This window comes from Fringilla coelebs, assembly GCF_963513975.1.
Source record: "Fringilla coelebs genome assembly, chromosome: 3".
Classification (NCBI taxonomy): Eukaryota; Metazoa; Chordata; class Aves; order Passeriformes; family Fringillidae; genus Fringilla; species Fringilla coelebs.
Window position 1 is genome coordinate 79,121,885 of NC_140030.1, and position 16,696 is coordinate 79,138,580.

Below are 16,696 nucleotides of genomic sequence, written 5' to 3' on the forward strand. Positions count from 1 at the left end.
TGGAGTTCTTCTTTGTACTCAGAACACCAGGGCTTTGTTTCTTTTAATTAAAACTGGGATCCTACAGAATGTAATGGATGTTGTTTAGAAAAGCTGCCCACTTGTTTCTGATAATTGGATTTTTCTAGCCCAGATAAATATCCTACTATGCCATTTCACTGAGTCCAAGAGGATTCCTCCAAATAATTAAAAAACGAGTGCTGAAGACTATAACCACCTCATTAAGATAAACTTACAACAACATTTTGGGTTCAAATAAGGAGTTCTTTTCTTTTCTTTCTGGAGAGAGGCCACAGTTTGTTTAGCTTGGCAGCAGCAACAAACTGATTTTCATGTATGCAAAAAAGCTATTACTGCTGAATCACTGTCTCTCAAGTAACATGGAATCGGACTAGCATGCTTTTACAGGGGTCTGCAGAAACTAACTTTGAGGTGTTACAGCAAACAAGTAATGAAAAATAAAATGTAGGTGAAAGTGTAAATATTTCGACAGAACTTCTGGCATGTAGTCTCACACCAAATAGAGGCTGATAGACACACTGCTGCCAATACTTGATGCTAGAAATAATAGCTACTCTGTTTATTCATCGAAATTATATTACAATTCTATTGTTTATGCTCAATATATTACATAGAAATATATGTAGTAACACTTATTAAGATAAATGATGGCTTGCTATATCAGCTGATCAGCTGATATTAGAATGACAGTTCTAATTCACGAGCCATTTTTTGTAGTCTGCATTTCTTCCTGAAGAAAAAGATACAGAAAATTTCTGATTCAATTTAGCTATAAAAGATATACAACCTAGGAAAGCTGGCTAGACAATCTAGGAAGAAGTTGTTGAAAAAACTTCAGTGGAAAAGTATTTGCAGACACTGGAGGGAAATGGCAGGTTTAAAAAGGTCAATGTGAATGTTTTAAAAATAAATTGAAATGACCAGAGCTGTAACAATGAACAGAGTCAGAGTGTCATCTGCATTTGGTGGCCAAGAAGGCCGGTGGTATCCTGGGATGCCTTAGGAAGAGCAGTGCCAGCAGGTCAAGGGAGGTGATCCTGCCCCTGTGCCCAGCCCTGGTCAGGCACATCTGGAGTGCTGAGTTCAGTTCTGGCTCCTCAGCACAAGAGAGACATGGAGCCCCTGGAGTGGCTCCAGTGCAGGGTAACAAAGATGACTGAGGCACTGGAGCATCTCTCTAATGAGGAAAGGCTGAGGGAGCTGGGCCTGTTCAGCCTCCAGAAGAGGCACTGAGAGGGCACCTCATCAATGTCTGTGAGCATCTGAAGGGAGGTGCCAGAGGATGGAGCCAGGCTCTGCTCCGTGGTGCCAAGCAATAGGACAGGAGGCAATGGGCAGAAACCCATGCACAGGGAGTTCCACCTGAACATGAGCAAGAACTTCTTTACTGTGTGGGTGACTGAGCACTGGAACAGATTGTCCAGACAGGTTGTGAAGTTCCCCTGACTGGACACATTTCAGAACTGTCTGGATGAAACCCTGTGCCATGTGCTCTGAGGTGCCCCTCTTTGAGCAGGGAGGCTGGACCAGATGAGCCACTCTGGTCCCTTCTAACCTGACCCATTCTGAAAGCCATGTGTGCTTGTGTTTATGACATAGGTGAGTCACTGAGAATCTGCTTAAAACAGGTACAAACCTAAGTTTAAATCTGAGAGCAGATTGACAGTACTTGCACCTGTTGAAATCTTAATAGTCTCACAAGGGCTTCCCTTGCTTTGTGAGAGCTGGTTTTCAGCTGGTACTTGTGCAGTGCGTAGCTTTACTGAGAAATTCTTCCCAGTTAAATGTTCACATCAAAAGTTCTTAAGTCCAGTAATGTCACATTTTCAGAGATGAATTGTTAGTGTGTACTTATAGAAATATATTATTTTAAAGCAGTATTTTAAAAATGTCTTATTTCTGGTTCCAATCATCAGCAGTACCTTGTTTATTACATAGACCATCTGTCTGGACTTCTGTGAGGCTTTTGACATGGTCATCCATGACATCCTTGTCTCTAAATTGGAGAGAGATGGGTTTGATGGGTAGACTGGTTCAGTGGATGAGGAGTTTATTGGATTTTGGCATTCCAGGGCAATGGTCAATGGCTCAGTGAGCTGATGGAGATCAGTGGCGAGCAGTGTTCCTCAGGGGTCTGTACTGGGACCAGCATTGTTTAATATCTTCATCAGTGACATAGATGGAGAGATTGAGTGCACCCTCAGCAAGTTTGGAGACGACACCCTGAAGAATGGGATGCCATCCAGAAGACTATGAACAGGCTTGAAAAGTGGCATAAGCTGTACCCAGAATATTCTGTTCAGCATACTCTTTTGGATGTTCCCTCCACAAATTAGTTTATCCTTTCAGAAACCTTTTATATTTTGGAAATCACAACATGCTATGGGAATTTATTCTGCATTTCAGAGGTAGGATGTCCCTCTTCCTGAATTGATGTAATTCCCACTTACCTTGTGCTCATCTGTAGAGATCCTGGGTGTCAGTGCTCAGGATTTCTCCACTTTCTTCCAAGCAGTGTTCAGGCTAAAGCACTTACTATGAACTGTGTTCCTCTGCATGCCAGAATGCAACATGCTGACAAATACCTGCCAGCATCTATGGGGGGTTTTGTTCTGGGAAATTCCAGGTAAACATGATCCCTCAGCCACATGCAAGCAACTTTTGCTTAAAGGAAATTCCCACTGACTTTGATCTGTAAGAAAGGACATCACCCCTGCTTTGTCTCACTACAGTGAGGTAAGACAGTAGCTAAAATATTTGTCAAGGCCATGTGATAGCAGTAACTTCACAAGCAGCAGGTCAGACTTTTCCACTGCTTTCCTTAGTTATACACACTTTACTCTTAATGAAGATCTTCTCTATGCACTCCACTGAAAGCACAGCTGGAGTATGAGCCAAAATACAGCAAGTTAGGATAGGACAAATACCAGCTATTTCTCTGGTATGACCTGTGGAAATCTGCAAGTGTGTTGGATTTTTGCCTTTCCACCTTCTAAATTTGCTGCCTTCAGTGCAAGAAAAAGCACTGAAGTTTTAGGAGGTCTGCTTTTCATTGCACAGTAAATAAATATTATTTGTTAAAACAAAAAAAATATTAGCTGTGCTTACTTTAGGCGTGATACAGTGGCCACCCTTTGGGCTTATTTTATGCTAGGCACTGAAGAAATGTGTAGTAAGACTGGTCACGCAAGGGAGCTTAACAAACATCTCCTGAAAAGTGGGTGAGACAACAGAGAGTAGCTGGATGGGCAGGAAAAACAAAAGGAGGACAACAAATACAGCATGAGGCACAAAATTTCTAGTTAGTCATGTGACACAGCTGCACTGGCCATTTATACTCACAATTCCAGACTTTAAGCATCAAAGTTCTGATACTTCATGTCATTCTGGCCTGATTAAGGCACAAAGATCCATTAAAATCATTGTATTCCCCACAGCTGATAGGTGTGTCACACAGGCAGTCACTTAGACAAGGTAGCATCCGGCCTTCTGAGCATCAGGGGAAGATGCTGGGGATTGTGTAAGAGCATTTTCTCTGTGCAAACATCTGATAATACTATTTAACATTTGAAAAGACCTCCTCTAAACTAGGCCTATTGAGAAAGCCCCAAAATGTTCCAAGTGTTTTTAGGACAAGATGCAGCCAGTGCAGAAATGTGGAATTTTGTGTGTACTCTAATTCACAAGTACTTGTCAGAGGGGCTTTCCTGTGGGAATACTTCTGTACAGTTGTGCTCTCGGGTGTGAGAAGAGTTGCTGAGTGCAAGTGAATGTTTTGAGCCACTCCAAAGCACTGCTTATTTTTGTTTTATGGATAGGCCCTGCTACCATGCTGCTGTCCTCGGCTTGGAAAGCTTCAAGGGAGGTTTTGCCTCAGTTCCATGGCCAAGGCCATTAACCAGGGCCAGACATATCAGGTTGTGAGCCATGTCCCAGCCCCAAGCTTGCTGTGTGATAGCCAGCCACTGCTTTGCTGAGTCTTGTTTCTGTCTCTGCTAAGATGGAGACAGCAGTATTTCTGTACCTCACTGTGGGAACACCCTTTATTCTCTCAGCATGTTCTCTTTGTCATCTTATAAATTGGGTCAGAACAAAACCTAGGGATTCATATACACTTCCCTGCTCTGGTTGACTGGACAAGTAGCAGCAGGTCCAGCCATGCTGCTGGAAGTCTGGCAGCCCTGGAGCTGCAGATGGCTCACCAGCATGTTGGGCACCCGTCATGTCTATTCAGCAAGCATCTATTGGGAGCCAAGTCTGCTGTATAAAACCCACTACACCTTGTGGCACAAATTTCTGAAATGCAGAAGCCCACTGCAGTGTTGGTCAGTTTTTCTGTGCTCTCAGGGCCGGTGTGATGGCTGGGAAGGAGGTAGCCTGTGATGGGGCACTAGCGCTGGGCTGTAGCAGACTGTGGGCTGCATCTGCTGAGAAACTGGTCCCCAGCTGCCACCTGCTGAGCCTTGAGGAAACAGCAGAAATCCCTGCCCGTGCGCCAGGCTTCCTCGGGAGGGACCTAAAGCCATCACTGTATGCCAAAATCTGAGACAGTAGCCGGGGCAGATGCTAAACACTGGCTATGTGAAGGAAAATCAGCCCACTTCTTGAGGTGTCCAAACAGGAACGGGGTTGCTGACTGTAGAACCAGCCTGAATTGCTGGTCTGGAGGTGCAGACAAGAAGTCCACTGAGTGAGAAAAATACAATGCAGTAGAAGATAACAGCTTATATAGTAATCTTTTTACATGAAGTCATAGAAATACAGTGCTACTGTGTTCATATTTATAGGAAGAGGAGCTCATCAGGAGACTTTGAAATCATAAAGATTTCGTTAGCTGCAGGAGAAAAACTTTTTTTTCCCTTAAATAAATCTAATACCTTCATGATCTAAAGAATAAAAAAGTTCAGCTCAAGCACAAGTACACCAGTGCTTTAGAAAGCTGGATTTTGTTTGGCACCATGATGGTATAATAAATAAACTTGTTTCTGATCCTGACTGTGATGCTCATTTTCAACTGACTGTTGTGTAGTTTGCAAAATACACCACAGATCCTCATAATTAAAATAAAAATAACACTTATCCACCTATATTAAAACCTCTTCTAAGCAAGGCTATTTTGCCATGTATGTTTACAAAGCCCAGCAAAATGGGCTCTCGTAATAATTTGTGATGCCTGAAGAGTAGTGTGAATCCAAAAGAAGACTGCTCTGAACTAATTTATGTGTACCAGATCTGTTTTATTTTTAAAATAGTGCCTGAATAAAAAAATAAAGAACGTTGTAACAAATAAACAACTACCGCCAACAACAAAGCAACAGCAAAAAACTATGGTTGTATCTACATCTAACAAACCTCTAATGCCACCTGCTGGGGAAACACTAAAAGTGAGAATGAAGTCTCCAGCAGAGTACTAACTGCATTATCTTTGTTACTGATGTCTTTCAAAATTTTTATTGTATTAAAAAAAACCTGAAAAGAGTTTAAGAAAGTTTATGAGTATAATCAGGAGGATGTACTTTTAAATACCCATATGATAAGAGTTTCTTTTCAACCATACTCCAAACACTGGCTGCTTGCAATCAAGAAATAGTCCTATTATTTTTTCTTTCTTCACTCCTAAATTATCAATCAAAAAAATCCTGAAACACATTTGAATTTTTTAATGTGCAAAGAATAGCTTATTAGCATCTCTGACTCCTTAAGGACATCATGTAACACTCAGCAATACAGAAAAAAAAAAAAAAAAAACCCAAACCATTTTCTTAAGCAAGCCCTATTATAGAGCAAGTACATACAACCTGAAATGTAGCACTGGTCCTTCTTAAGACAAAACAGAAATAGGAAACAGTGGGGTCTATTTTTGAATATCCTTAAAATGTTTTATGCCAACACAAACCTTCTGATACCTGACAAGCTGCTCCTCATGTTCAGGTGGAACTCCCTGTGCATGGGTTTCTGCCCATTGCCTCCTGTCCCATTGCTTGGCACCACGGAGCAGAGCCTGGCTCCATCCTCTGGTACCTCCCTTCAGATGCTCACAGACATTGATGAGGTGCCCTCTCAGTGCCTCTTCTGGAGGCTGAACAGGCCCAGCTCCCTCAGCCTTTCCTCATTAGAGAGATGCTCCAGTGCCTCAGTCATCTTTGTTACCCTGCACTGGAGCCACTCCAGGGGCTCCATGTCTCTCTTGTGCTGAGGAGCCAGAACTGAACTCAGCCCTCCAGATGTGCCTGACCAGGGCTGGGCACAGGGGCAGGATCACCTCCCTTGCCCTGCTGGCACTGCTCTTCCTAAGGCACCCCAGGATTCCATTGGCCTTCTTGGCCACAGGGGCTCACTGCTGGCTCATGGATGGCTTGTAGTCCACCAGGACCCCCAGGTCCCTGTCTGCAGAGCTGCTTTCCAGCAGATTGTTCCCTAGCCTGTAGTGGTGCCCAGGGTTATTCATACCCAAGTGCAGGATCCTGCATCTCCCTTTGCGGAATTTCGGAAGGTTCTTCTCTGCCCATCTCTGCAGTCTTTGGGATCCTTCTGAAGGGCTCTGGGTCATTGGTCACTCCTTCAAGCTTTGTGTCATCAGTGAACCTGTTGAACTTGCTCTGCCTCTTCATCCAACTCATGGATGAACAAGTTAAACCTCTGGAGGATATCACTAGTGACAGGCCTCCAACTAGACCCTGTTCCACCAATCACAACTGTTTGGGATCTGCCATTGAGCTAGCTCTCAATCCATCTCATTGTCTACTCATCCAGTCCACACTTGAGTTTGATTATGAGCACATTGTGAGGGAGAATTTTAAATGGAGGATCCACACCAATTACAATTTTTCTTGGCAGAGTCTTTAAAAATCATTACACAGTATTCAAAAGTGCCTTGTTTCCTCATCATTCACTGATAACAGAACTTAAGCTGCAAGGAACCATGCTAAGTCAACCCAAAAACTACCAAGGCTTGTAATTTGTGGGAAATGCAAATCCTAAAGCCAAAGAGTTTTTTTTCTGTGTTTTGCCTACATCTCTTGCATGCTACTTACCCTGCAAATCTGTACAAACATTGCTGCTCCACAGAAAAAAACAAATGGAAAGTCAGTTGTATGGACAGAGCACCATTAAGCAGGGGTACAGTTTTCAAAATAAAACAAATAGAAACTGTGAACTAGATAGATTTACCTCAGTGTAAAGTGTCTCTAAAGTAGGCACTTGTTTTCATTTTGAGGTACAGCCTAGAAATACAGTGTAAAACTATAATTATACAGTAGTAAGGAGAACCTATGGCTGCAGTAGTAGCAGTGGCAGCTTTTTGAACAGACTATAATGTGTCACAAAGTATCAGGATAAAGATAACAAAAATATCAAAGTAGCTTAGACACAAAGTTGTTAGGCACTTTTAAAGTACTTTCAGATTAGAGGGATGGAAGCAGAAAAGTATTTTTACCCCCTGTACATTTACTGAAAGGAAAATAAACAAGCTGTTTCTGTAGTTTATGCATTTTCTTCCTGAAAGGAAAAAAAGGACTTAGAACATTCAGGACCCTTCTCATTTAAAAGTCTGTAACAAAACACAATGGAAGGCATCAACAGTTTGGAAAACAAAGGCTGTCAGTCCATCCACTGCAGACTTCCTGATAAATCCTAACCCCAGTGCAATTTAACAGGCCACATCATTAACAGCAAAGACTACTCCACCAGCAGCATAAATGAAAACTGTTAAGCCTGACTTTATCAAACAGAAAGACCTACAACACATTAGTGAACAGATGAAAACAGCACAGCAACTTTGAGGATACTCATTGGCCTAATTAATAAGACTAAAACAGAAGAATTTACTGTGACTCAATACTCACATAGCAGAAGAACTAATAAAACAGATATTTGCATAATTAATGTGTTTTGATACATAATGGTTTCACTTCCAGTTGGACCTTTCTGTTGTTACACTGAAAGGTCACTTCCTCAGGGAGTGTGTAGATGACTAAGAGATTTCGTTTGGAGGCACTTTTTTGCTATTTTGTTTTTTCACCCACAACATTTTTAGTTTTTTTCTTTATATTTTAGTGATAAATTTGCCAAGTCTGTGTGATATAAATGGAAGTTTGTTTGCAGGAAAGACCATTTAAAACATGTACATGCTTGCAGCACACAGTTACTGTGAAGCTGATACTTAAAATGACCTTGCAACAGAAGATGGCTGTGTTCCAGTGGTTTTTATTGTGATCCTTTTGCCAACTTCATCCCAAATGCTAGATATTGTTGTGATTCAGAAATATATGGAAATACAGCTGACAAAACAGTTGATGAAGATGAATAAGCTGAGGAAGGAGAAGTGGGAAGCAGATGCCACTTGCAGATTATCTTACAGAAATGAGCATGCAGATCTTACTTAAATTTATGAAGATCCACTGATGTAAATATTTTTCCTGTGTTAAATCAGACCCTATGAGACATTATCTTCTGGTCTTTGGTGAAGTGTTGACTTGAGAAACATGGCTTGTACTTTTGAAGAACTGCAATTTCATATATTAGCACCATAGATTAATTTCATATTTTTTCAAGTATATTTTTCCCCAGCATTTGAGGACTGTTCAGCAGAAGGCTCTCTTGCAATCTTGTTTCTAGCAGATGAAATAAAAGGTCAAAATATGACATAGGAGTGGGCAATGTGTTCTAGGTCCCTAGCAACATAGGCAAAAAGTTGCAGTTTTAGCTTTAGGCACAGCTGACATCATCTCTGCATTGTTGTGTCTCTTGTATGTGCACAGTGTGATCTAGAAAGCTGGGTATAATGGAGACAATCCCACTGCAAGGCTGATGGCAAAAGCTGTGCACAAAAGAACAGTATATGCTACATACAGCAGAGATACATCGCCTTTCTCTTTGTTGTACTTCTCAACACATTCAAATGATTTCCAGATGATGAGTTTTGTTAGTACAGAATTAAGGTAGGATTTTAAATTGTTTTTTAAAGGCCTCACAATAACGTGGCACATTTTAGAGCCAAAGCTGAGAAAAAAATCACTACATATGTGAAGAGGAGAAATTGCTGTGATGGGCCAGACTACTTCAATTCAGTTCAAAGCCCTAACACTGGTGTCATGTAAGAGAAACTTAGGAGGAAAAAACAAACTGAGTTGGTTGTGGTTAGCTGGGGCACAGCAAGTTGTCTGTTGTCTCTCAGGAAATATGAAAACCTTCAGCTGCAGGGAGTAGGAAAACATTAACCTTAATCCAAACATTTTACATCTTTGCATTAATTTAGTACCCTAATGAATCATGCTTATTTCCTCTATAAAACATTCAGGTCACTTTCTAAGATCTCTATGAGAACACCCTCATTTCTGAGGCTGTCACTGTCCAGCTTAATCCCTTACATACACAAGGCTTTCTACACAAGAACAGAAAGGCTGTGCTGTACAGGTGTGTGATGCTGCAGACAGCTTGCTGGCGTGGCCAAGTGCCCATGATAGAAGCTGAGCCCTCCTGTACTCTGTGTAATGTCCTACTCTTATCTGCAGTGACTTAAAGTACCTTTCTACCTATCTCCACAGGCCCAGAAGATGGACTGTTTGTTCCATTACCCAACAGAAAATTGTAAGGGAGCAGCTTGCTTTTCTACAGCCAAAAAAGCCTCAAGGTGAGCAACCTCCCACTCTCCCTCTCCTAAGTCACAGAGGTCAGTGTAGTAATAGCTCAGATATGGCTTTGTGCACCCATAACCTGCTAGAAGGGGTCCCCTGGACTTGAGATTTCTGTATTTACTGATCTTCTCTGCTTGCAGTCTGTTCTTATGCTGTTGCAGTAACCAGTGCCATGACATCAGGACATGTAGGCTTATATGAGCTGGCATTCAGCTTGGCAAGTCAGGTTCAACTACCACTGAAATGCAGCTGGCAATTCAACATACACAGTCTGGCCATGAATCTTCATAAACACATAATTGGGTCCCAGTCTCTGTTTGAAATGACAGAAACTACACCCAGTCACCACATCTAAACATGAGGTCACGGATTTCAAATCCTAATTCTGTACTGTTTTAAAAAACAAACGGAACTCTTGCCCCTTGTTGTAAATCAGGTCTCAAACATATTTATCCACAGCAATTCAGAGAGTTCAAACATATATTTTATAAACAAAATACTTTTATTAGACTAGTACATGGGTTATTTTAAATCAAGAATGAGAATACAGTTGATATTAAACTATTGTTTCAGTTCATTTCAATGAAGTCAAAGTTACAGTAGATTTGATTATGAGCATATAAATACCTCAGGAGGTAATATTTATCTGGAAAAAAAAGGTTTTTAAAAATATAGATGGAATTTCCATTTCCTCTTTTTATTTTGCGTGTTTTGGCAATATAGTTTAAACCAGATAACTTAGCTAATAGAGCATAACACTAAGCAAAAGCAGAACAATGGGAACTATTACTAGACTGTTTAATTGATTTGTTCCTGCTTCTGATGTGAAAATTATCCCATCACTACACTTATGTTTCCAATTTACTAAATATAATTATTTTTCATTATCCTTTCTGCAACAGCTCTATCCAAGAAAAACATCTTGAGTGTTTAGAGATACTCCAGACACCTAATCCAGCTTATTGGGTAACTGCTTTTAAGAATGGCTCTAGATAGAGATAAGTCTTGTATTGTTTCTCCTTGTTTTATAGAAGCATCATAACGATGTTTCCCTCTCTGAACACCAGCAGCCACATTCAGCCTGGTACAGAACTCAGAAATGGAAAAATATACTCGGGTGTGGCCTCTACAGACCACACTGTCACCTGAGTGCGCAGTTACTGTGGTTTTTCAGAGTCAGAGATGAAAAGAAATGGCTGGCCATGTGCAAAACAAAGAGCAGTATCTTCTAAAACAAGAGACACTTTATAAATAAGCAGGCTCAGCATGTAACTTCAGCATGATGCAGTGGCAAGAGAATGTGAGCCTCAGCTTAGATAAAAAAATGGTAACCTGGTGTAATATATATATCTATATATCTATATCTCCTTCAAGCCCATGGACAGACTTGCAAATTATTACTATTTGTTATTTTAAATATCAGCTGTATCAGAAACCTCATTCTCACCTAAGTTCTACTACCCTGGTGCTGTGCAAACAGGGCAGTCAGCTGTTGTAAGCAAAGTTGTTGCTTTTGTATTAGATGGTATGGTTAGATTACTTCAGGAATCCCTCTAATCGTTTTGATACATTTCTGTTTTTACACAGTATCCCTGACAGGCTCAATGATCTTTATTATTCTTGTCTCAATCATCAGTTCTAAGAAATGTTATTAGCAACGTTTTGCTCATCAGCCAAACCAGTGACTGCTTCCATGCTCTTCAAATGGAAACCAAAGTTTTAACTTAGGTTTCTTCCTTCAGAAGGTGTGACAAGTCAGTGCCACTGGTTCATGTTACTGTATTACTGTAATTGGATTGTTTTCAGTATATGCCCATTTCCTCAAAAGAATATGTAGGGACTATCTCTGTACTCTTGCTTGACCTTGTGTCTCAGCAGTCTTGGCCAGCTAAGACAAGGAATGTGGACTGCTTTACCTTTTCTAATGGACAATTGGAAAAGGCATTCCAAATTTAGTGAGTATTTCTTTTCTTTTTTTCCCCCTCCTCAAGGTAGGCGCAACATATTTTGATCCAACCTAAACTCCTTATTAAATAAGTTAACGCAAACTAGTAATAGCCTCCTCTAAACTGACTGTCATCCTATGCAAGACTTAACTGCATTAACTTAGGTTCCTTTGTTTAATTTGACATGAATGTTTTTTGTATATACAGTTTCTTCTACACACCCATTTCATAATAGGTTTCTGTACTCCTAATTGCTGCTCACATGCCAGACACTCTTCTGCCAGTAGCCTAAAACCCCTGTTCTCAAAAGATCTGTCATGGAATTATTCTAAAATATAAAATTCGATTTCTCCTATATGGTCTGATACTCATCCTGGTGAATATATAGCAAATAGGGTTGAAAACCACAGACTTACCAACAAGTGTTTACATTTTCATTTAATATGAGAATACTTCCCCATTATGTAGTAAGAATATGAGGCACAGAAAAAATAAATTAATGTAATGATCTGGGAAAGAGAAACCTTACTATTTTAGAGAGTTTCCTACATGTCATATTACTTATAAAGTTGTATACAGTACTGTAATACATAGGACATAATTTTCCAGTTTCCTGGAAGAGAGTAATGAGAGCCATTTACAGACAATTAGCTTGTATTTTCTTCAGAATAAATCACATGAATTACACATGCAAACTGGAGTAAGGAGGGATTACGTAGCAGTGCCATTAAAACAGTCAAAAAGCCACTGGTCCTGCAGTTGAATCTGAGTAGTCATACACCTGAGCAAGACCAAGAACAGATTCTCCAAAAAGTCTGATCAAAATTCACTGATAAAATCAGACAGAACAATGATATTAGCTTCTGAAGAGCCTAACAGAACAGTAGCACTATTGAAAATATCCCTGTTTTATCCATTTCAACAAAAATCATAATCTGAATTACAAGTATACTGCATATCTGCATAAGCACCAAGATAATACAAAGTAAAAGCTTATTCATCAAGTCCCTCTGATAAATGGTCCCCGATAAAAAAGCAAGTTTTTGATGTACATTTAAATACTTTTGGCAAGAGATACAAGTTCCATAAAGTTCCACTGCAAAGTCCGAAAAAAATTCTAAAACTTGTAAAAAGAATCAAAGGTAGAGCATTTCTAATAGTCTAAGAAATAATGAAATTCACTTCAGTTCCTGAGATAAACTGTAGATTAGTTGTGAGGATTTACCAGATTGTACCGCACTCTCTTTCTCACCTCTTACACACTGCACACAAGGTCAGAACTGAAGCTTCTGCTAAGCTTACAAGTCAGCAGGGCATGTGAAAGCTCAGAACATTCACATTTTCTTTTCCACTATAAATACAAGAGACTGGCAACTTAGGTCAGAGACAGACAGGCTTCTGCAACAGTCTGTCAAAATAATTTCCAGACAGAGGCAGTTGCTTTAAATTAACTGCACTTGCATCATTTAAATTAATATAATTATGTGCTTCTGTCTAGTTTTCACTGACAACTGTGCTCTTATTCATCCCTCTGCTGTTTAAAAGAGACCATAGATGAGTTCAAACTCCTAGGGTCAGACTTTTAAAAAGAGCATCTGTCACCTAACAGCTCAGCAGGTCTCTGTATGCTGGAACCATCATCAATGTGCTTCACTGCTACCAGCCATATGGTCAGTTTCTAACTTAGCATTAGTGTTGTGCTCCATCTTCTGTAACACTGCTGGAAGATCCAGTACAGAAGAAATAATATAATGAGGTACGGGGGAGGTATCTACTGGGGCAGTCATTGCTTTGTTTAACCAGACCGTTGCTTTCAAGCCAGCATTCAGGCCTCCTTGAATATCTGTATCTAGAGAGTCACCGACCATCACGCACTCTGCGGGCTGCACCCCCAGGAGATCGCAACAGTAATGAAATATGGATGGCGCCGGTTTCTCCTCTTTCTGCTCTCCCCCCACAACGATGGCATCGAAGTAGGGCTGGCAGGCGCACGCCTCGATCTTCTCCCTCTGCGTCTGCCGGTCGCCGTTGGTGAGGAGCAGCAGGCGGAGGCCTTTCCGCAGCTCGGTGAGCATGGCCCGCGTGTCCTCGGCCAGCGTCAGGTGCTGCAGCCGCGTTGTCTTCCACAGGTAATAGCACTCGGCCGCCAGGTCGCGGTTCGCCTCCCCGCCGATGGTCTCCTGGATCGCCTCTTCCCAGTGCGAAATCCTCAGGTCTGTGATGCACATCTTGGCGGGATCGTGGCACTCCTTGAGGAGCTTGGCCTGGACCTTATCGCAGACGGCGCGGGCCTCTCCCTCCCCGTAGTGGTGCTTGGACTGCAGGGCGCTTATCACCTGCAAGGGACGCGGGGCCGCGCGTCAGGGCGCGGCGGGGCCGCGCGGCGCGCTCCCGGGAGCGGCGCCCGGCCGCGTGTCAGCGGGGGAGGGAGCGGGACACGCGCGGCACCGGCACCGCCGGGCCGGGAGCCGCGGTGGCCGCGGGCCCCGCGTCGGAAGGGGGACAAGGGCAGTACCTCCTCGATGGCGCGCCGCCCCGCCGCAGCCGTGTCGATCAGCGTGTTGTCCAGGTCGAAGAACACCGCCTTGACGCCGTGCAGCCCCATGGCGCCGCCTCCCGCGAGAGCCGCCCCGCTCGCACGGCGGAGGGGAGTGCCCCTGACCGCCGCCAGAGCCACCCGTGCTGGGCACGGAGCGGCGGGGCCGCCCGGGACCGCCCGAGGCCCGCCCCTCACGTCAGGCCCGCGGGGCGGGGCCCGGGCGAGAACCGGGCTGCCCGGGGCGCGCTGGGCGGCGGGCGGGGCTGGGGTTCGGCGCTCCCAGGTGCCCCTCCCGCCCTCTGGAAAAGGAGGGCTGAAGGCGCGCAGTGCTCTGGAACGGGCTCTGAAGAGACCCTGCCTGAATCCCGGCAGCTCGTGCGGGCTGGGGGGGGCGCCGGGCAGGGAAGAAAGGCCGCGGGAGCTCCCGTGTCCTGGCTACCGCTGGCAGTAGCGGCGCGCCCCTCGCCGTGCGGACCGTGGGCGGGGCGGCGGCTGAGCCCGGGAGCAGGAGCGGTTCTGCGGCACCCCGGGCGTGGCGTGAGTGGGCGGGCGGGCCCGCGCCGCGGTGTTTGGGGTGTGTTTCGTTGTTTGGTGTTTTGCTTTGGTTTTTTTCCTCTGTGTAGCAATACTTCCTGGATGAGGCAACGGGACAGCTGGCAGCTGGTTGGAAAATAACCTGTTGACATGCTGCCAGGGAAGAGCTTTGCCGTGAAAGAATTCACCTCGCAGTGCTTCCCCCCGGGCTGACCTGCCCGCTCCCGGCTGTTGGCGACAGTTTGGCTGGCTGGGCCAGCGGCTGCTGCCGCTGGGGAAGCCTGTCCCAGCCTTAGGGAACGGCACCAAACAGGTCCCTGCACGGAGTCGTAACGTGGCGCCCAAAGATGCCAAAGTCTGTAGGTTTTCCATCCGAAGCATTCTGTGAACAGGGACCTGCACGAAGGAGGAGAAGGAGGAGGCACACGCAAAAGATTCGGTTCAGCTCTGCTTTCCCAGCTTTCCTGTTACCTTCTGGAGCATGTCCTGCAGTTACCTCCAGGCACAGCAGCCACAGCACAGGGATTGAATCTATCAGCAAGTGTTCCTAATAAAGCCAAAGTCAATAACTCCATTGTAACTCCACTATTTTGAGAATCCGTATAATAATGAATTATTTGAAACTCCAAAAGTCAATATTTTATAGAGCAAATGAATCTCAAAGGTATTCGAATGAAAGCCTGAATGGCTTTATAGAACAAGATTTTTAGGTGTATATACCAAGGGCTGTTTCAGAATTGATGATTTTCCCCAAGGTGAAGTTTAACAGGCTCTTGTTCATTGATCATGTTTTGAGAAACACAAGGTATTTTTTAACAGCCATCTAGCAAATTTTCTTAATTTGATTTGTGTTTAATACTGCTAATGTAAATTAGACATTAATCATTAACTCTAATGTGTGGAGCTGGAGGAAACAGTCTTTTACCAAAAAACTGGAAGTTCACTCCAGGTCACTTTCAGTTCTAAAATCCAAACCTTTGATAGCAATCTCCTTATCTGATAGAAGACATTGAGTCACATGCAAGGCCGAAGTAATTGTGCCCAAAAGCTTGGCGTATGGCAAGTAAAACTACAGAAGACAAGCCTTTAAGGAGAGAGGTGGATTCTGAGAAGAAACAGAGATGGCTAAGGTTCTTGTAGTTAAGGCAATAAGAGGAGTTTTAATAGAATTACTCTAGTCGATTCTAATGAAATGTGCTGGTTTTGCTTGATAAGACAGAAAAGGTGTTAGGCATGTGGATTTCATGTGCCTCTACTGAATTGCTGTTTTTCAGAATTTACACAGAAGAGTGACTTTAAAATAGCTGAATTTCTAGGATTCATTCTACTTAGGAAGATGGCATTTGTTTCAGATAGCCCTGCATTGCAGACAGTGAGCAGTGGATCCTATGTGTACTTTTGGAAAAAGGTACATTAACATAAAATTAATGTTTGTGCTTTGAAAGACCATTTGGACCGTTTATCTATCAGCAAGTGTGTTACTTTCTCCTTCTTCTCCTGTTCATTGTTCTCCAGGCTCACTGGAGGCTGGAAATCCCTTGCAGAAGCTGAGAACCAGGAAAAGAAGAGTCATTGGAAACTTGAATAGGAGACGAGCTGAAACATAAGATAGAGTGCGCATCCTGGAAGTGATGAGATAATGCAAGAATGCCAGTTTGGTATCTTTAAACAAGGAATTGGTTTTTTTTTTTTTTTTTTTTTTGTACAAGATGAATATGTTTAGGAGTTCAACATTTGGAACTCTCTGATGGTTTTTTCCTGCATCTCCACTGGTGTCTCAATTCCTTTTGGTTGTGTTAGCCCTATGAGAGAGCAGGTGAGCTTCCTGGGTGCCCAAGTTGTTTTCTCATACTGAGGAAGACCTAAGGCTTACTGCTATTTTCCTTTTCTACAGCTGTCTGGTTTCTGCTGGAGAGAGACCTGGCAGGGAGTGGAAATCAAATCTGGGTGATCAGGAGTAGCTGACCTGTGTCCACAGTGGAAGTCATTTGCTCCATCCTTTATATCTAGCCCCTGAATAC

At 43.1% G+C, this 16,696-nt stretch overlaps 1 protein-coding gene across 1 annotated transcript; it reads right to left on the minus strand.

Moving 5' to 3' along the window:
• Window positions 1-10,211: 10,211 nt before the first annotated feature.
• Window positions 10,212-14,280, minus strand: NANP (N-acetylneuraminic acid phosphatase). Its single transcript, XM_084202182.1, has 2 exons — window positions 14,118-14,280; window positions 10,212-13,938 (listed from the first exon to the last, which is right to left on the minus strand). The coding sequence occupies exons 1-2, from the start codon at window positions 14,205-14,207 to the stop codon at window positions 13,243-13,245; spliced, it is 786 nt and encodes a 261-aa protein (XP_084058308.1). The 5' UTR covers window positions 14,208-14,280; the 3' UTR covers window positions 10,212-13,242.
• Window positions 14,281-16,696: the final 2,416 nt, after the last annotated feature.

Excerpts from the sequence above, each read along its gene's own strand:
- NANP (XM_084202182.1), bottom strand. The coding sequence starts at position 14,207 with ATGGGGCTGCACGGCGTCAAGGCGGTGTTCTTCGACCTGGACAACACG. Across the intron at positions 13,939-14,117 it reads GGCGGCGCGCCATCGAGGAG|GTGATAAGCGCCCTGCAGTC; the intron begins GTACTGCCCTTG and ends CGTCCCTTGCAG.